The sequence below is a fragment of the Cotesia typhae genome, unplaced genomic scaffold, assembly GCF_013202065.1.
Source record: "Cotesia typhae breed Kobodo isofemale line unplaced genomic scaffold, CoteBio_Ctyphae contig_48, whole genome shotgun sequence".
NCBI classification, from domain to species: domain Eukaryota; kingdom Metazoa; phylum Arthropoda; class Insecta; order Hymenoptera; family Braconidae; genus Cotesia; species Cotesia typhae.
In genome coordinates this window covers 753,399-774,525 of record NW_027423756.1, presented here as the reverse complement: position 1 = coordinate 774,525, position 21,127 = coordinate 753,399, and the positions used below count along the sequence as shown (strand labels likewise).

At 35.1% G+C, this 21,127-nt stretch overlaps 1 protein-coding gene across 4 annotated transcripts in view; it reads left to right on the top strand.

Annotated features, from left to right (window-relative positions):
* Window positions 1–21,127, top strand: part of Vps50 (vacuolar protein sorting 50) — an 83,572-nt gene that overhangs the window by 61,410 nt on the left and 1,035 nt on the right. For 3 of the 4 annotated variants that reach the window (XM_074247056.1, XM_074247054.1, XM_074247055.1), the window contains 2 exons: window positions 13,538–13,727; window positions 16,997–17,362. In XM_074247056.1, the coding sequence (XP_074103157.1) occupies window positions 13,538–13,727; window positions 16,997–17,104 (298 nt within the window). In that variant the 3' untranslated portion in view covers window positions 17,105–17,362. The remainder of the gene's footprint in view (window positions 1–13,537; window positions 13,728–16,996; window positions 17,363–21,127) is intronic. The other variant, XM_074247057.1, reaches the window with a different exon arrangement.

The window sequence follows — 21,127 nt, the reverse complement described above, 5'->3', positions numbered from 1 at the left end:
ATTTTTTTATTTTTTTTTTTGGTCTACGGGCGTGGAAAAAATTTTTTTAGCTTAACCACCATAAGGATCGGATACTTTGTTCATTTAGCTTTAATTTCTTTTTTTAAACACCCTGATACGTCCACTCCTCGCTGAGATATCGGTCTTCAAATGGAAAAGGATCTTTTTGTCTTTGATTATCGATATCTCAGCAACCAATGATCGCACAGAAAGTTAAAGGTGGGTTTCAAGAACTTGAATGAATTCCCCTTAACGACTGTCCATTGTTTTTTCGAAAAAAAATTTTTTCTTTCCGTCACATGAATTTGAAAATGCAACAAAAAAAGGGCTTTTAGTGATTTTTTGGAAAAGCAAGCGCTGGATCGAAAATATTGAGGATCCCACTAATGTTAAGTGTGCCTTTTACAGTTCAATATGTCCACAAAAACCCTACAAAGAATCAAATTAATCCAGCCAGCCGTTTTTTTGTTTCACTTCCTCTTCCCCTTCCAAGATAATGCACGTCCACACACTGCCAACATTACCCGGCGCTTCTTTGAGCGGCATGACATCACATTGTTGCGACACCCAGCAATGAGTCCAGATGTCAACCCCATAGAGCACGTTTGGGACATAATGGGCCGTCGGTTGCGCAGAGAGTATCCAAATTTGCAGAACTTAGCTGCTTTGGAGCGAGCGCTTCAGCACATTTGGAATACCATTCCGCAGCCTCAAATTACCGTCTGCATAAACATGGCTGAACGTTTGAGAGCCGTTATTGAAAACAGGGGTGGTAATACCCGGTATTGAACCAACAAAAACCTTCAGAGAATGAGTTTGGAGTCATTAAATACTGGAACTGACGAGCCACCGGGTCTCAATTCTCCTGAAATACCTTACACACACACACACACACACACACACACACACACACACACACACACACACACACACACACACACACACACACACACACACACACACACACACACACACACACACACACACACACACACACACACACACACACACACAGAAGCGTAAATCCGACCGCGCGACCTCCACGTGGTACGCTTTGGATAACGCTAATGCCGGCGGTAATTGTTTTCTTAAACTTTTCAAGAGAAAAAATTTCAAAAAAAATTTTTTTTTCAATTTTTTTTTTTTTGAAAATTTAAGCACTTTTTGGAACGAAAATGTGGAAAAAGCTCGAAAAAACCATTTTTTTTTCTCATTTTTAAAAATTATGAGCTTTTCAGAGCAAAAAACGTGATCCTTTAATTTTTTCAAAAATTCGATCAAGTGAAACAAAAAAACGGCTGGCTGGATTAATTTGATTCTTTGTAGGATTTTTGTGGACATATTGAACTGTAAAAGGCACACTTAACATTAGTGGTTTCCTCAATATTTTCATCCAGCGCTTGATTTTCCAAAAAACCACTAAAAGCCCTTTTTTGTTGCATTTTCAAATTCATGTGATGGAAAGAAAAATTTTTTTCGAAAAAACAATGGACAGTCGTTAAGGGAATTCAATCAAGTTCTTGAAACCCACCTTTAACTTTCTGTGCGATCATTGGTTGCTGAGATATCGATAATCAAAGACAAAAAGATCCTTTTCCATTTGAAGACCGATATCTCAGCGAGGAGTGGACGTATCAGGGTGTTTAAAAAAAGAAATTAAAGCTAAATGAACAAAGTATCCGATCCTTATGGTGGTTAAGCTAACAAAATTTTTTCCACGCCCGTAGACCAAAAAAAAAAACTAAGAAATTTTGAGAATTTTTTTGTTGCTGGTTATTCTACGATTACTCAGAAACCGCGGAGGCTACAAAATTTTGAAGTTCTAATCCAAAAACTAGACACTTGGAGCTACCATTTCCTTTTCTTTTATTTCCTGTACGACCATTTCTCTCAAAGTTACGGCCTGTTGAAAACTACCGAAAAATTTGGAATTTTTTTTTGATCCCTTAATTTTTTCCAGTAGTATATATATATATATATATATATATATATATATATATATATATATATATATATATATAATATATATATATATATATATATATATATATGTGACGTGGGGCCTTGACAGACCCGCAGTCATGAGCACGGCTCTACTTAATTGATAATTTTTTTGGTTACTTCACTTAAAAAATTCAGATTTATCTTTATTCGCCGCGACCCAGTCGCCATCTAGAGACTGCCAGGCGAGTACGGCGAATCCCGCAGCTCGAAAGCGCGGCGCCGATAATTATTTGAAATAACTATTATTCTGTTAGCATCAGTAAGAAGTAAACTAGAATTAAGTTAGAATTAAGTATTTGGTAAGTACCCCGATAAAAGCCACTTACTAACGACGAGTCAACCTGTGACATAGCGCCGGATTCTACGCCGACCAGCAGGCCCAGAGAACAGCCAAAAAAAAAAACCAATCTCTCATCAAGCCGCTGCTCCACAATTTGAGAGACGTGAACACACGATATTGATGTCAATTATTGTCAATCAGTATTACGCCGGCATTTGGATAAGCTTCAGGAAGAGCCATTAGAAGGCGCGTCGATGCCATTGTCTACCATCAATTTGAGAAGTTCAAAAATGGTAACAGAGCCAGCTAACGGCCTGCAGGTCAACTCCGTAGCTAGCGAGTGGCTACGGATAAGAAGAAGAAACGAAAAAGGCGAGAGCTTCCTTCGACGTAACCGCCTGGTAGTGTTCACCTCGTGTTTATTTAATTTTTGTCGGATTTTTGTAATTCATTATTTTACATACAAAAATCGCCGACCGTCAGATTCGACAAGTATTAGTGCCGATTTTGAGAGTAACGCCGTACCGACGTTTCTTTTGGTGAGATTTTGGTCGAGAGTTTGGCCAGGATCACCCTGAAGAGAAGCTGCCTTCGCCGCCACCCGCTCAACACCCGCCGACGCCATCCAGACGACACCGATCTGCAACGTAAGTGGCTTTTGTTGTTAGGGTGATAGCTCGTGGAACCGCTAGTTAGATTATTGTTAATTTAATTTCTTTATTTTTACAATCCGGCGATTGCGGCCAGTTGTTGTTTTGTTTGAGTTCCACGAGGTATCCCCTGGATACCTTCCCACCAAAAATTTCCTGAGTGGTCGACGCCATTGGGGCTAGATCCAAATTTTTCTCTTGTAAATTGTTATCATTGTTGAGGTTGAGTGTGTTCCCGCCCTTGGATACCGCGAGCGAGGCGTCGCCTATATTCGAGCTTCGGTAGTTCCGTCGGGAGTAAGGGTACCACCGTTACCGACCACTGTCTAATGCTAGGTAATTCAGAGCTCTGGTAATTGAGCATCGATCCGCGAGCTGATCGATCAATTATCAGCAGCTCGGTTAGCATCAGTCTGCTGATTACGATATTATCCGCTGATTTGAAATTATTTGAATTGTTAACTGATTGTTATTTGGAGATTATTTAAATATTTAATTTGATCATTATTTGAATTGTTAACGGATTGTTATTTGGATATTATTTAAATATTTAATTTGATTATTATTTGAATTGTTAACTGATTGTTATTTGGAGGTTATTTAAATATTTAATTTGATTATTATTTGAATTGTTAACGGATTGTTATTTGGATATTATTTAAATATTTAATTGGATTATTATTTGAATTGTTAACTGATCATTATTTGGCTATTATTTAAGTATTTACTTTGATTATTATTTGAATTATTAGATTGATTTTTATTTGGGTATTAAGTAAATATTCAATTTGATTATTATTTGAACATCATGTGAGCTGTTCACTGGATTATTAATTTTTGTTATTATTTAAATAATTACCGTGATTATTATTGGAAATTGTTCTGAGTATTACTTGATTATTAATTTAGTTGTTAATTAAATAATTACCGTGATTATTATTTAAAAATGGTTTTAAGATTTCTTGATTATTATTTGAAATTGTTGGAATTACGAATTTGGCTATTGCTTGAGCATTAGTTGAATATTTGGCAGGATTATTATTGAAACTATTTGAATTATTGAGTTGATGATTAAATTGGGTATTACTCGCCTGATTCACATTATTATGATTCTGAAGTGTCTACATTAGTATTTTGATTTTGTTTGCGATTATTACCCGAGTTGATTACTATTGTTGTTTTGTATTTCGGTTTATCTGGAACTGATTATTTCACCAAACCAAGTATATTGTTTTTATTTAATAATAAATTGTTATTCGTTTCGGAACCTCTTGGTTATTTCTTTCTAGGAACCCGCCGCCCTGAGTAGAGTTAGTTTACTATTAAGTTGTTCCTGATTTAGGTTGTCGAGGATTGGAACATCCTGAATTGTTCCTGGCGCCCAATAACCGACCACGACGAACAAATACGCCAATTATCTTGGACCTGTTGGCTCATCGACGTATCCCGAGCCTATCGGCCATTATAATATATATATATATATATATATATATATATATATATATATATATATATATATATATATATGATGGCTTTTTCACGGCACTGGCGTCGACAGCACCGGGGAGCTCCGCCTAAATATTGGCTTACCTGGTTCGTAGATTGTTGGGCGCCAGGGACTTTACGTTCCACGGTTCGGAGGTTAACAATTGATCGTCGTTGGGCGGCAGGTCAGCGTCGAAGAGATTCTAAAGTTTGTAGAGCGGGTATAGGAATCGATTCGGAATATTGGTATCACCAGAGAAAATAAAAAATTGAGACAGCTCAAAGAAAAAAAAATTAATGCGCAGGGACTGTTACAAATATGTTTATTAATTAACAATGACTAGGTCGAACAAATACGCAGGCCCGGTAGTTCTGAATATCACAAAAAAAAATTTGACTATGACCAATACAAAAAAAAAATTGTTTCCTCCTTTCCTTTCTTACAAAACAAAATTATGAATTTATCAATACAAAAAAAAATTGTTCTCTCGTTTCTTTTCTTAACAAACGAATTATGAATTTATCAATACAGAAAAAAATAATTAACAAAAAAAAATTATTTAGTTAATGGTTCCAAATTCGATTAAAATCGCCAAAATCGGACCAATCACCATCGGCAACGTATTTAATCGCACGCGAAGTCGAACAATATCTCTAGTACGCAATATAAATATAAACAAACGAATCGAATAAGCGCCTCACAAACAAAATTAACAACCAAAAAAAAATATTTCCTTTTAGACCATTAAACGAATTTAGTACCATAGGTCACAAGAAATCAGTCGAATAATTACAACAAACAAAAAAAATATTCACTTTAATTTGCATTAAGGAAATTAATTTATCAAGTGCATCGATCTGTAGTACATAGGTTATCGATGGCACAATCTATCAATCAGTTATCATCCGCGGCGGATAACAGGACAGTCGGTAACTGTTGTTACCCGTCAGGCAGTACGCGGGAATAAAGCTCGAGGTATAGTGTCTAGTGGTGCTCTTAGATGGCCCTCGAGTCGAGCCAATTCTCTGCGGCAGGCAATCTCAAACTTTGACCAAAACAAATCGACAAATGTACACGATATCTCTCAACAGCGTATTTTACAAAAAAAATTGGCACCGGACACCTGGCTGACGTCACCCCGAAGCCGGAATTCAACAACACAATTGTTGAATTTCGGTATACAATTATTCTCGGACTTACGTTCAAATCGTAATTAGTGGTGCTTTCGTTCTTTCAAACCTTATAAAAAAATTAAATAAACAATTATAGCTTGTAACTCGGACAGGTAAGAAACCTATCCGATCTCAGCTTAATCGCGGGTCGCGGTGAAGTCACCCAGGTGTATGAACAAACTGCGACCGCACTTACCCCGTTCAGTCGACGTCACGGCACGGTGTGTAAGTCCAGGAAGCAGGTGTCGGCTGCGCTGACAGGCGGCAGAGGTTCTCGGCGATGGCATCACAAACGGAATTTTTCGTTGTCGGAATGACCAAAAATTTTGGTATAATTCTTGGCTTTTCCGGCGTACGGCAATTACACAATAAAATTAACTTTCGGCGGGATCGACACTCAAAATAATTAATCAAAGAAATTCAACACGTAAGCGGATGAATTTCCTATATAATTCGTCTAAGCTTGCTTATTATGATAACAACAACAAAAAATATTTATCGGCTTGTCAATAATAGCTCGAACGGTATCCGGATCAGAATTGAAAATTTCTGTTTCGTTTTCCAGCAATATGTGGTTTTTTTCTAGCGCAGCTAAGAAGCTGCGCGTCCAATCAGCCGTTGTCGGATAAATTTCCATGCTCGATGATTGGTCGATTCCCGCTTTAGTTCTCCATCCGGCGTTCAGGTGGAGCCTCGATGTGCTCCCGTTACTTCAACGTCCTGTCATTCGTTGATTCCGACTCTGGATTTTCCCTTGATGATCGTTGGCACTCCCAGATGTCTCCCTGGTCGTTGATGGCGAACTGAACTGCGGGTTCGCCCGGTCGCTTTTTTCATTCGTTCTCTCTCTCTCACACACTCTCAAATACATCGTAAATTTTGTCGGACGCATTCATCCATACTTAATATAATTTATTTGGCGCGGTTCGGCATGATTTTTACCTCGAGCTTTGCATTCTGATCGGAAACCACTTGGGGCGACACAGGCGCGTCGAATCTCCGCATTCCATCAGCCGGGCCAACACTCTAGACTAAATAATACCAAAAAAAATAATCTCTATAATCGAAATATAGATGGGAAAAATTTCCCTTGTCCCTATATTATGATGGCTGTTTCACGGCACTGGCATCGACAGCGCCGAAGAGGTCCACCTAAATATTTGGCTTACCTGGTTCGTTGATTGTTGAGCGCCAGGAACTTCCGTTCCACGGTTCGGTGGTTCACGTTCGATCGTCGTTGGGCGGCAGGTCGAGGCCGAAAAGATTCAACCCTTTATACGAAGCGAACAAGGAAATCGGTTCGGATAATAATTAAATAAAAAAAATAAAATAAAAAATACAAATAAAGGAAAAAAAATAAATGCGCAGGGACGATTACGAGTCACTTTATTTATTTAATAATTAAAGAGATCGAATAACAATAGCGAGTTCAATAAAAAAAAAATACCAAAAGAACGAATAAGATCAATACCAAAAAAAAAATACTTATAAACAATTTATTGTTGAATAAGTTTCGTGAGATCGCCAAAATAACAAAGCCAACCGGAATTGGGACCGCAATCAATCACAAACAAGGAAGCAAAATTAATTTTCTTGCACGCAAGGCAATAAAACCAAATCGACACTAGTTTCGCAGACAAAGAAATTAACAAAAAAAATAATTGTTTCGCCTGTCTTGTCGTAGCTACAAATTAGGGGTTTATTAGTAATAATAAAAGAAATTATTTGTTTCGCCTAGTTCGTCTTACAACAATTTACGAATTTAGTAATAAAAAAAATTATTTGTTTCGCCGATTTCGTCTTAGCAACAATTTACTAATTTATAAAAAATATTTTTATTTGTTCGCTGTTTCGTCTTAACAACAATTTATGACTTTATTCACAATAATAACAAAAAAAAAAAAATTAAAGAAATTTACCAATGAAGTTATCAATGGGATCGCTCTGTAATATATCGATTATCGATGGTACAATATCTCACTCAATTACCCTCCGCGGCGGATAACAGGACCGTCGGTAACTGTTGTTACCCGTCGGGCGTTACGCGTGAACAAAGCTCGAGGTATGGTGCCTATTGCCGCTCTTAGATGGCCCTCGAGTCGAGCCAATTTCTTGCGGCAGATAATCTCAAAACTTTACCAAAAAAAATCAATCGACAACTATGCACACTATCGGTTACCAACGTATTACAAGACAAGAAAAGATTTGGCACCGGGCACCTGGTTGACGTCACCTCAAAGCCGGAATTCAACGACGCAATTGTTGAATTTCGGTACACAGTTAATTTCAGACTTGATTCCGAAGCGTAATTAATTATTAATTCAACAAAAAAATTAAGTAAGCGCTTATCGCTTGGGATTCGGATTAATCGCGGATCGCGGTGAGGTCACACAGGTACATTAACAAACTGCGACCGCACTTACCCCGTTCAGTCGACCTCTGGCACGGTGTGAAAAATTCAGGAAGTCGGTATCGGCTGTCCTGACGGCGGCAAAGGTCCTCGGCGATGGCGTCCCCAGGGAATTGGTATTGTCGGAAGACCAAAAAATTTTTTTAATTTTGTCCTTGTCGGTCTGTTCTACGGCAATGACACAATACAATGAACTTCGGCGGGATCGACACTCTCAATTTACAAAATAATTAAATTTAACAACAAATAAGCGGCTTAATTTGCAATTTACGAGTATTTTCAAATTTCGATTAGCAACAAAAAAAAAATTTTTTTTTTCAGCGTCTCAAGTGGCTTGAACGGGATCCAGATCAGAATTGTCTTCTAGCATTTCCGTTTTCCAGCAACATGTGGTTTTTCTCTAGCGCAGCTAAGAAGCTGCGCGTCCAATGAGCCGTTGTCGGATAAATGTCCATGATCAATGATTGGTCGATTTCCCACTTTAGTTCTCCATTCGGCGTTCAGGTGGAGCCTCGATGTGCTCCCGTCGCTTCAACTTCCAGTCGTTCGTGGATTCCGATTCCAGGTTTCCCTCGTTGATCGCTGTTACTCCCAGATGTCTCCCTGGTCGTTGATTTCGAACTGAACTGCGGGTTCACCCGGTCGCTTTTTTTCATTCGCTCTCTCTCTCTCTCTCTCACTCTATAAATTACATCGTGAATTGTCGGACGCATCCATCCATACTTAATATTGTTGTAATTTCTTTGGCGCGGTTCGGCTTAATTTCTACCTCGAGCTTCGCATTCTGATCGGAAACCCCTTGGGGCGACACAGGCGCGTCGAATCTCAGCAGTCCATCAGCTGAGCCAACACTCTAGACTAAATAATACTCAAAAAAAATAATCACTATAAATGTAATCTAGATGGGGAAAATTTCCCATGTCACAATATATATATAGATATATATACTTATAAGCGAAATACCACTGACTAATCACCAGATCTCCGAAACTATTGGACCGATTCATTTAAAATTTGGCGTAGGTACTCCTTTTTCACTGTAGACGAGAGATAAGAAGGGATTTTGCGCAATTCCTAGCCAAAATGGATTTTTCGATAACCATCACGTATGCTACCCCTCCCCTCCTTCTCATTTTTCCCCTCCCCTCCCGTGCCTTTTTTCCTATACCCTATCTCTCTCTCTTTTTTTTGGAGATTTTGGATAAAATATCATTTCGATTCTCCACTCTAAAAAACCATCAGTGGCACCTATCAATTAGAGAACTCAACCTCAACTTACCCTCCCCCACAACCACCCACGCAATTCAACCGTTGCCATGGTGACCGTTGCTATGGTTACCGTTGCTGTGGTTACTGTTGCCATGGTTACCGGTACTATGGCTACCGTTACCATAGTTACCGTTACTATGGTTTAAAAAAGTAACATTATAAAAAAAATTAGAAAAACGGTTGGCCCTAAAGGCCATCCCTGCAACTTCCCGCTAATTTTATATTTAAGCGTTCAAAATTGTACTTACTCCATTCTCAGAAATCTGGTAAAAATTTACTATAAAACTATTTCTTAAATTTAAAAACCGTATGAACCTCTGAGTTTTAATCGGTTAATAAAGATTAACATTAATAGTGTGCCCAGCGAAGCGGGCGGGTGGCTGCTAGTATATATATATATATATATATATATATATATATATATATATATATATATATATATATATATACTAGCTGTTACTTGCCCGCTTCGCTGGGCATTTTATAGAATTGTATTTTTCGATTTAAACTTAAAATTTGATTAGAGTATTGTTTTGAATTTCACAAATTCCAAATTTCATCGAATAAGAATATACCTTTTATCTATGACATTATTCCAGCTAATATTCATTGTAACTTTCAATGTGCTATCACTATAATGTTTGCGTGGCCTTTTTTTTCAAAAATGAACAATAATTGACAGGAAGAAAAAAAGTTTAAATGAGAGTTTGGAGTCTATAGAAGCTATAGCTTGGGAATTCAAAATTTTTGATGTGAACACCCACCTTCGCAAACCCCTGTGAAATGAGCTATCGTAAAATTTTCCTATGGACTTCTTCTACATCTCTTACAGAAGATTTCTACCAAAATTGGAGTTGATAGGGGCTACAGTTTAAAAACGGGAGTTTTTCATTGTTAACGTCCCCGCAAACCTCTTTGGGGGTGGAATTTCTTAAAATCCGTTCTTAGCTGACCTCTACAGGGCAAAATTATAATTTCTACCAAATTTCAAGTTTCTAGGTCCGATGGTTCCTGAAATATCGTGATGAGTCAATCTATCTATAGAACAGCTCCTATATATATACTAGCTGTTACCCGCCCGCTTCGCTGGGCAATTATAGAATTGGATTTTTCGATCTAAACTTAAAATTTGATTAGAGTATTGTTTTGACTTTCACAAATTCCAAATTTCATCGAATAAGCATATACCTTTTATCTATGAAATTATTCCAGCTAATATTCATTGTGACTTTCAATGTGCAATCACTATAATGTTTGCGTGGCCTTTTTTTCAAAAATGAATAATAATTGACACGAAGAAAAAAATTTGAAATGAGAATTTGGAGTTTATAGGAGCTATAGCTTGGAAACTAAAAATTTTTGATGTTAGCACCCACCTTCGCAAACCCCTGTGAGATGAGCTATCGTAAAATTTTCCCATGGACTTCTTCTACATCTCTCACAGAAGATTCCTACCAAATTTGGAGTCGATAGGAGCTACAGTTTAAAAACGGGAATTTTTTATTATTAACGCTCCTACAATCCTCTTTGGGGTAGAATATCGTAAAATTCGTTCATAAATTATTTTTTCATCATTTATTATAGAAAATTCCTACAAAATTTGGAGTCTGTAGGAGTTATAGCTTAGAAATTAAAAATTTTGATTGTTAATACCCACCCCCGCAACCCTCTGTGAGGTGAGATATCGTGAAATTTGTTTATAGATTATTTCTCCATCTTTTACAAAAGATTCCTACCAAAATTGGAGTTGATAGGAGCAACAGTTTAAAAACTGGAGTTTTTCATTGTTAACGCCCCCGCGAACCCCTTTGGGGGTGGAATTTTTTAAAATCTGTTCTTAGCTGACCTCTACAGGGCAAAAGTATAATTCCTACCAAATTTCAAGTTTCTAGGTCCGATGGTTCCCGAGATATCGTGATAAGTCAATCTATCTATAGAACAGCTCCTATATATATCACACACAATTTACCATTTTATTTTTAATCATTTAAATCAGTATAATCATTTAACAATATCAACATTAATATTTATGTTATATTTATCTGTTTTATGATATAATGGAGTTTATCCTTCATGATCATTTCAATACATATTAGCTATTTCAGTTATTAATGATTTAGCTATTCTTTCCTAAAAAAAGTATGATTATGAATTCCTACTGTTCCAACAATCAATCGATGAAAATCCATGTATTTGCCTAACATTGTGTAGAATAATACTGTTGAATAATAATTGTATAGAATATTAATATTTAGTACCTTTCTACTTTTATTCTAATCATTCCTCTAAATTTAGTTTACAACCGAATTTATTATTACAATTTATTCATTTTAACAGTTGTTTTAGCAACGGTAACCATTGCAACTGTGACCATGGCAACGGTAACCATGGCAACCGTAACCGTGTCAACGGTAACCATGGCAACGGTAGCCATGGCAACGGTATCCATGGTAACGGCAACCATGGCAACGGTTGATTAGCGTGGGTGGTTGCGCTGGGGGAGGGGGGGTGAGTTCTATAATTGATGGGTGCCACTTGATGGGTTTCTTAGATTGGCGAATCAAAATGACATTTTCTAAAAAAAAAAAAAGAGATATAGGGAAGGGGGAAGAAGTCACGGGAGGGGAGGCGAAGAATGAGAGGGAGGGGAGGGAGTAGCATATGTGATGGTAGACGAAAAATTCATTATAGCTAGGAATTGCGTAAAATCCGTTCTTAGTGAGCGTCTACATCACGAATGGAGTAAGTATGCTAAATTTCAAGTCAATCGGGCGAATAGTTTCGGAGATCTCGTGATGAGTGAGTGAGTGGTATTTCGCTTATATATATATATATATATATATATATATATATATATATATATATATATATATATATATATATATAGATATATCAAACACAACTTACCATTTTATTTTTAATCATTTAAATCAGTATAATCATTTAACAATATCAACATTAATATTTTTGTTATATTTATCTGTTTTGTGATATAATGGAGTTTATCCATTATGTTTATTCCAATACATATTAGATATTTCAGTTATTAATGATTTAGCTATCCTTTCTCAAGAAAAGTGTGATTATGAATTCCAACTGTCCCACCAATCAATCGTTAAAAATCGATGTATTTGCCTAACATTGTATAGACTGATAATGTTGAATAATAATTTTATAGAATATTAATATTTAGTCACTTTCTACGTTTATTCTAATCATTCCTCTGAATTTAGTTTACAACCGAATTTGTTATTACAATTTATTTATCTTAAGAGTTGTTATAGTAACGGTAATCATTGCAACGGTAACCATGGCAACCATGGAAGTAATTATGCTAAAATTCAAGTTAATCGGGTGAGCAGTTTCGGAAATCTCGTGATGAGTGAGTGAGTGAGCGAGTGGGTGAGTGAGCGGTATTTCGCTTATGTGTCTCTCTCTGTGTGTATGCGCGTGTGTGTGTGTGTGTGTGTGTGTGTGTGTGTGTGAAAACCTCTCATAACTTCTGAACCACAAGACCGATTTAATCGCGGTTGATGCCATTTCAAAGAGCTTGACTGAACTTAGGTTTTGAATATACTTTAGATTGATTCGGACCAGTAGATTTTGAGAAATCTTGAAAAACTACAAAAAAATTTTTTTTCAAATGTGCTTTTTTGGAGTAAATTTTAAACGGCTTGACCGATCAATTCCTAAAACTCATTAGCTCTTAACATGAAAAGAACAACGACGACCGTCACCAAGCCGGTTAAAATCGGTTGATTCGTCCGTGAGTAATCGTTGACAAAAGAAAACCAAAAAAAATGTTTTTTCAGAATTATTCTAAAATTTCTAGTTCGATTAATTTGAACTCCAAGATATCTCATGAGGCTTGAAAAACTGCGTCGAACCGAGCATAAATCGTCAACTAGAAACCATCGCCACAAGAACCTAACCAGCTAGACTGTAGCGTCACTGGTAGTCGAAAAATCTTTACAAGTATAGGAACTGTGGTTAATACTTTAAACCGTGTTTCCTGCGACTCAACTGGTCATTCAGCGCTATGACAATAAAAGTTAAACATCCTGATATAGTACTATTATTTTTACGGAGTTCTTTCTCAAAAGAATATCGCAAGTCTTGCTGTCTTCTTGCAAGAGATCAAAAATAATATGAAACATGTGTATGAACAACATTTGAATATTCATGCAAATATAAACCTATTGTAGAATGAATACATATTTAATCTTGTTAATAAATTTATTACTACATTTATCTCTATTTTGGCAGTTATTCAAATGCAAGAAAATGTTCAAATGGTGGACGAGGATTGATGCAACTTGATTATACGCAATTAAAATTGAAATTTGAATCGATAACTGGGTTGAGGCCGATGCCTTATAGTGAATTTGTTGAATCCTACGTCAAAGCCTACTACATTCCAGAGAATACGCTTCGTGAATGGATTGAATGTCATAAGGTATGTTTTGTGAGAGAGTAAATTCTATATCAAACCACATTGTGCCAATAAAGAATCATTTGCTTCGTATATATATATATATATATATATTGTGACGTTATTTGAACGACCGGGGTCTGTTTAAAATAAACGTCACTAGCGCCAACGGATTTTTGTAGTTTTAAGCCGATATTTCAAGGTCAAACACCATAGAAAATATAATTTTAAATATTAAAGAAAATTGTTTTGTGAATTAAGTGAGTGTTGATGCCGAGTAACGAAGTTTAAAGTTTTAACGTGAATTTAGAGAATTAATGTTACAGTTGAGATTTTAGAATTTTTCAGAGTAGAGTCAGTTTTTAGAGTCAAGTTGTGGAAAATATCAAGGTCAAGTCATTTAAGGGTTTTATTGAATTATTTTGAGTTTTGAGTTTTGGGTTTCGAATTTTGAGTTTTGAGTTTTGTTTCGGATTTTGAGTTTTGCGTTTCGAGTTCTGAATTTTTAGTTTTAGGTTTTGAGGTTGCAGAGGACGTGGGTAAGTCAGCGTTACCGTGGAGCGGGACTATAAGTCACCCGGTTTCGTTTGACGTTAGACACCAGTCTAACCCTTTGAGACTTCCAGGTGGAATGCCTAAGTCTGGTTGAGATGCCAGCGCTCCGACGTAAAGGAATATGGCGAAAGCATAAAGGATCAGTTTAAGTTTTCGGTTACGTTTTAACTAGTTTTGATAATTTCTAGCGAATAAAAATTATCCACTTTTGTTTGATGTTACGTTTACGTTTGGAGTTTTTGAGTTTCGATCCCAGCCGTAGTCAGCTCCTGGAGAGCATCCACCAAAGGAATATCCGTACTCAGAACCTCAAGGGTTTGATTAAAGATTTAAAATATTTGAGAATTAATTGATTATAGAGATTTTAGGTGTGAGTGAGTCACGTTAAACAGTCGAGTTTTGGACTTCGTAGAGTACAGTCGTGTCTGAGAGTTGCCGCTAGTCACTTCAGGTGATCGGACGTGCATAGAGTTTCAGTTCCAGGTTAAAGTTTCAGTCTTTTGCATTTTATTTTTGGCTCCAGATAAAAATACAGAGTTGTAAAGTTGTTAAAAATAAAATAAAAAGTTACTCAGCATCGACATTGTTTTTATAAGATATGAAATTGCTTTATTTATTGTAATTTGAGCGTTAATAATCGAGTTTGGTTATGAGATATTAGATAGCCGATTCTATAGAATACTTTTATGATGTAAATAATTCAGAGTACGTTGACAGATTTATTTGAGAGTATTGTTCAAGTTGTTTAGATTCATTTTATTTATTTGAGATTGTTATTTTTAAATTTATTTATTTTATTTGTTTAAGTTTACAAGAATGAGAGTCTGTAACATGACTATAGTGTTTCTTATTGTTAGTTATATCGTTTCGATAATTTTGTCGTAGTTATGTTCAAGTTTGTTGTTTAAGATAAAGTTTTGGTTAAAAAAATAAGGATTTTGTTGAGCATAAATTTTTGGTATTGCGAATAAAATCATTGCAATTATGGATCCACTCTCCACTCAAATCACACCCTCTCTCCACGAACTAGCACATTGAGCAACCCCGAGGTATCCCGTTGTCTTTTCGTTCTTTGGTTATTTGGTCTATATTTTGTTAAGTTTTTGTGTTTCCGGTTACGTTTACGTTTATTGGCCAGTTTGATCATTTTTAGCGATCAAAAATCATCTAATTTCGTTTAAGTTTTGGTTACGTTCACTTTTATGTTTAAGTTTTAGTTTGAGTTTGGCTAGTTTGATAATTCCTAGCGAATAAAAATTATCTGATTACGTTTTCACTGGTTTAGTCATTCCAGTGATTAAAAATTACCTGGCGCCCTACTTTTATTGAGACCAAAAACCAAAAATCAGAAAGATACTGAAGTATAATTTAGAATTTTAGTAAGAAGTAAGTTCCCGTAAACCCCCAAGGAAAAATCCGATTATAAATTGGCGAGTCACGCCAAGGTCCGGAAGCGTGGAACACTGTAACGATCGAACATCTGGATCGACTTTAAAAATTCTTGTTATAATATATATATATATATATATATATATATATATATATATATATATATATATATATATAGATTTGAATTATTAAAAATGATTTAAAATTTCCAAATATAAGTTAAAGTCCATTTCTGTCCCCCACGAAAAAAGTATATATTCTGGAATATATTCCAGAATTTATCCGAGAATATATTTCGGATATAGCCTGTTTTGCCCAAGGAATGTATTTCGAAAGTATGTAAACCTGAATATATCCAGTATGTATACGATGGATCAGACCATAAATCCGACGACAGACCAGACTATAGACCAGAGAAAAATGTTGAGTAAAACGGAATACAAGTAAGCGCATGCCTATATCTTCCAGAATATACTCTTGGGTAAAACAGGCTATATCCGGAATCTACTCAGAATCTATTCTTGCATATATTTTGGAATCTATTTTGGAATATATTTCAGAACATATTCCAAATTATATACTTTTTCCGTGCGAGTTTAAGTGTGTGAATATTAGTACGGGTCATGTGTGTGAGCTGCAGAAGTAACTGGGTCTACGTTGCAGTCACTAGGCTGTTATTTCTGTTAGCTATGTGTCAATAACGACCCCTTGTATGCGGTCTTTCTGGGAGGTGTTTTGTTGGTAGTTAGTAAGAGTTCTGGTTAGCCCTTAGTTAGACTATTGACGATCTCTAGCACACTGCGGTCTTTGTGCAGAGTAATTAGTACATTTGGTCAATTTTGATAAGGGTACACGATGAAAAGGGCTCGTTGACGCCTAGGTTGGGGGGTGCGAAGAGATTAAGTCAGAAACCGCTGCGAAGACGCCCGAGTCAGTGGCGCAGAAGAGAATAGGCCACTGTTAAGTGTTAATAGTATGAGTGTGTGAGTGATTATTTTATTGTTGTTGATAAATATCGATCGAATTGTTAATTAATTAGTTTTTGTTTTAATAGCACCTTCTTTCACTATCTATCCCTAGAAGAAAAGCTTTCTGCTCTGGACCGGTTCCAGGAACCATGAAAATAAACCTGGTGGCATCCTAATTAATTATTTCGTTTCTTGTTTCATTTTGTAGTTTACGGTTTTTATTAATAAATTAACGAGCTACTTGAACAAACCATAAAAACTATTACATCTTTTCACATGATCGTTAAAACTAAACATTTCTTAAGGCCTTTTATCTTTTAAGGACAGTAATGAGATAGACTTTAATAATCTTTGTTTTTTTTTTTTTTTTTTTTTTTTCAGGAATACTCCAGTAAACAACTCATTGGTTTAGTTTCCTGTATGTATCAAAATAACAAAAAATCACGACAAAAGTTTGTGACAATTATAGAAGAACAATCAAGTCGGTGATATTGAACATAAACAATGCATTCATTTTTAATAAAAAATGATCATACATATATTTATGTACATTATGATTGAGGGATGAGTATTACATGTATGATGCTCCCAGTAAGATGTTCTTATGTTTGCACCAAGTAAGGTTGATGATGTCTTGTTCCTTTTTATTCTTCAAGTGCCCAATTCTGATTTGCGAAATTTTTGTAAAAAAAAGCATTGAAATATAGTCATTCAAATGGAACATGCATACATTACTTAATTCATTAGGTAAATAAAAAAAATTTTTCCTCCAGATCTTACCTGTAAGGACTATCATTATCCTGAATCCCTCAGTCCTATATAGAAAATGACTTGTACACTTTCAGCCTTACGTTAAATCGATCAATGGTTAGAATCATCCTCTTTTCATTTTTAATCTGTTTGGAGGGAAGTTGTCGCTAATTCCAAAGCGATGTTCTACGAAGGAAATGAATCTGGAAAATGGTTGACCCTGCAGACCATCCTTCAAACTTCCTGCTATGTGCAAGTTATAATCTAGTGAATCGAGCTATAATCTAATGAATTTGTAAAACATACTTTCTTACAAATTTCTGACTGTGACATTTTCCGGTCGAATCAACAATTTTTATTGAGGCTTGTAGCATTCAACAGTTTTCCAAGTACAAATCGACCATTTATTACCTACCAAACAATTTGACGTAAAATTTTGATATTACACTTAGAAATTTATATAAAATGACAAATGTTGTTCGATGCGAAATCTTAGTAAAGTTACAAATCAGTGTGTGGCTGATACAATATATAATTCAAGTAATCAACCAAAATATATAAAAAAATTGACTGAGATGATTTATAATTTCAGAATTCATATAATTATTCTACACGTATTGGGTCTTTACTAAACGGTCTATTGCGGTTTCGGCCACACAGTGAAAGCTTGTTTTACGGTCGTTTCACCGCATAAAATTCGTTTTTATCAGGAGATTCATCAGTCAGTATCGGAAACTTTTGTGAACGATGTATACTATAAATTTGTTTAATATATACGGTAATTTTATAATGCATACATTAGTTATGCACCTCTAAGTAATGGAGAAATAAGTAATAAACGTCTGTATTATGACGATTTATTAACCGACTGTAGTTACAGAAGAAAGAAATGTACGCAAGTGAGTCTACGACGTTATTATCGACAATGTACGGTCAATAAACCGTCGAATAACAGTAAATTCATGTTATTTTCACAGACAATTGAATAAAAAAGAAAAAATTCATACCGTCCAGAACCTGGATCATTTAAATATGCGTCAAAGGCTCTCCCAGTTAAGGGGCCGTGAAAGAAGATTTGATAACATTCTTATTAGGAGATTTGCGGTGCATTGTTTCGAGCTCAATTTTGCATAGCTTTCAACAAAATTTATACCACATATAAAAAACAATAATAAAAGCAGGGGACTAATTTTTATAAGGAATTTTAACAAAAAAATTTTAATTAAAAAAAAGGCCATTCGGCAGCCAAAATGGAGGTAAATTTCATTTTATCACTTATTAATCAGAATCACAATCGTTAATTCGTTGGAAATCGTTAATTTTCTATGAAATTTACTAAAACAAGCGCAACAGCAAATTTCATATTTGGCATAGCGGAATAGGACTTAATTTTGAGACTACTTCTCAAACTAATAACTACACATATGATTTCGTACTCAAATTGAAGCTTTTTGAAAGCACTTTCAAATGCAGTTTCCAGAAATTCAATAAGTTATTCCGTTCAAAAGTTATTCGAGTTAAAAAGTGAAGAAATATGAATTATTATGATTTTAAAATTCTGGCATTTCTAAATTACTTGACCGATTAAGCTCATCTTCGAACTTAACCTTGGTATTTATCGATAGATGAAGTATGTTAAGTTTGTAAAGGATACGTTTAAAAAGTATAGTATATTACGTACCTAGGCCGGTAAAGTAAGAAATGTCTCAGATCACATGTAATTGTTGGTTGAGGCGAAGCCTAGGTTGACAAACATGTGATCTGAGGCTTTCTTATTTACTAGCCAAGGTCAGTATACTATTTTTCTGTCGGACAGAGTCAAAAAGCGGCAACTTCGTTTAGCGCAGCGGCCCGAAAGTTAGCGCTTTCTGGCTGGAGGACAGAAAATAAATTTTTGTTTATTTTGTAAAAAGAGGAGTCATAAAAGCTCCCTGTGTTCGTTGTCACTAATAAATTATGAAAAATTCTTTAACATGATTATTAACAGGCACAATTATTTATAACAATGCACCGAATATAATTATTAACAAACAATTAAATATTAGGTTAGAATGCCTGTCAATTTAATTGCTGATGACATATGGTAGATAGGATTTTCTTGATGATGTAAGAATGTAACATAACTTACGAAAGAATTCGACAAAATTAATGACATGTAAATAAAAAGTTCTAATAACTTAAAACAATGTTCCTATAATTTTTTCAACAAAAAATTAGAAACTTTACTTTTAGTACAGGTTAATAACGAGTAATAATGATACTTTATCATAGTTTATACTTTTCTCGAGATATTAGGTGAACATTTAATGAAATTGACAAACTTGAAAAATCAATCGAAATAGTAATTATTTTCATAACTTTTTTATTAATTTTAATGCTGTTTGGATTCTCTTCTAATCAGATACGAATTGTAGTGAACGATAATCTAGTAAATGTAGATTATTTTTCAATATTAAAAAAAAAATTACATAAATAAATGTAATCATTAAATTGAAATAATCTATTCGTAAATTTTCTAACTTTCTACAATTAAATCTATATTTTCTAAATACTATCATTGTTTCTACTTTCCGAGGTAAAAAAGATGATACCAAAAAAGAAAATTGTTGTTTTGCTTTTTATTTTGTCCAAAATCGTGTTTCATCCCCCTTTACACATTATATTTTTCTTTTAAGTTCCATTAAAAATGCTAGTTTCAATGTCTGGAGTCAACCAGAACTAGATAGTTCCAGATTGTAAAATGCTAGAATTGCAGAAAAACTAAGATCAGGTTTTGTCCGGGTTATCTCAATTAAAATGCGTAATTATTATTTAAAATGAACACAAGAAATTTATTTACACTAATTACACCTTATAGTTAATATGTTAGTTAGCGGATTGTTGTAATAAAAGCGGATAAATAAAGTACTGCGTAAGTAATAAAGCGAAGCCGGTTGGCACGTAGTTGAACACAAGTAGTACTGAAATTAAGCGGTGAATTACTGCACAAATAAAGAATGTATTTGTAACAAACTCTGTTCAATTATTAGCCAATTTCATAAGTTATTAACTAAATAACTTATTTTTTGGCGTCATTGATTTGAGTTTTTTAAAATATATTATTCAGGATGTAGCAAGTACAATAAAAATTCAAACTCTAAAATATTTCGTTCAACGGCAAATTCTTTATACATGAATGCTGGTATCTACGCTCAAGTACCTACTTTTATGACTCTCTGGCCGTTGAGGCCCTAAATGCATCCCTTGTTCTCATCAACCCGGGTACTCATCTGGTTCGACTTAAACATTTTCCGTTGTTACTTTCCCTTTTTTTTGTATATGTAATATTTTTGTCAACGGTTTTTCTCAAGAATATTTCTTCGAATCTTTCCCACTTATTAAAAATACAAAGACTCTCTATACGCTGGAATTCAAAAATCACGGCGGTAAGCGTCAGTCTTCAGCAATCTTTTGATCACGCAACTTCACGACACCCATCTCCAAACTTCTACCTATTTTCCCAGTAGAATCTAAGTGCTCAGTTTTCAGTGCTGACCTATTCACGCGCTATTAAGTGCATACAGTGTTTTCTTTCTCAATCGCTTGGTTTCGTCAATTATTGGCTACAATTATCCACCGTCTAAGCTAATCTCCAGTCGCCCAAAGACGCTACATCAAAGGGAACTATACAAAACTCAATAATAAAACCTGCGCGATACATCAATCCAAATCCGCGCATCATTGGTAAAGTATTTTATTATAAATAAAATACTCAAAGGTACG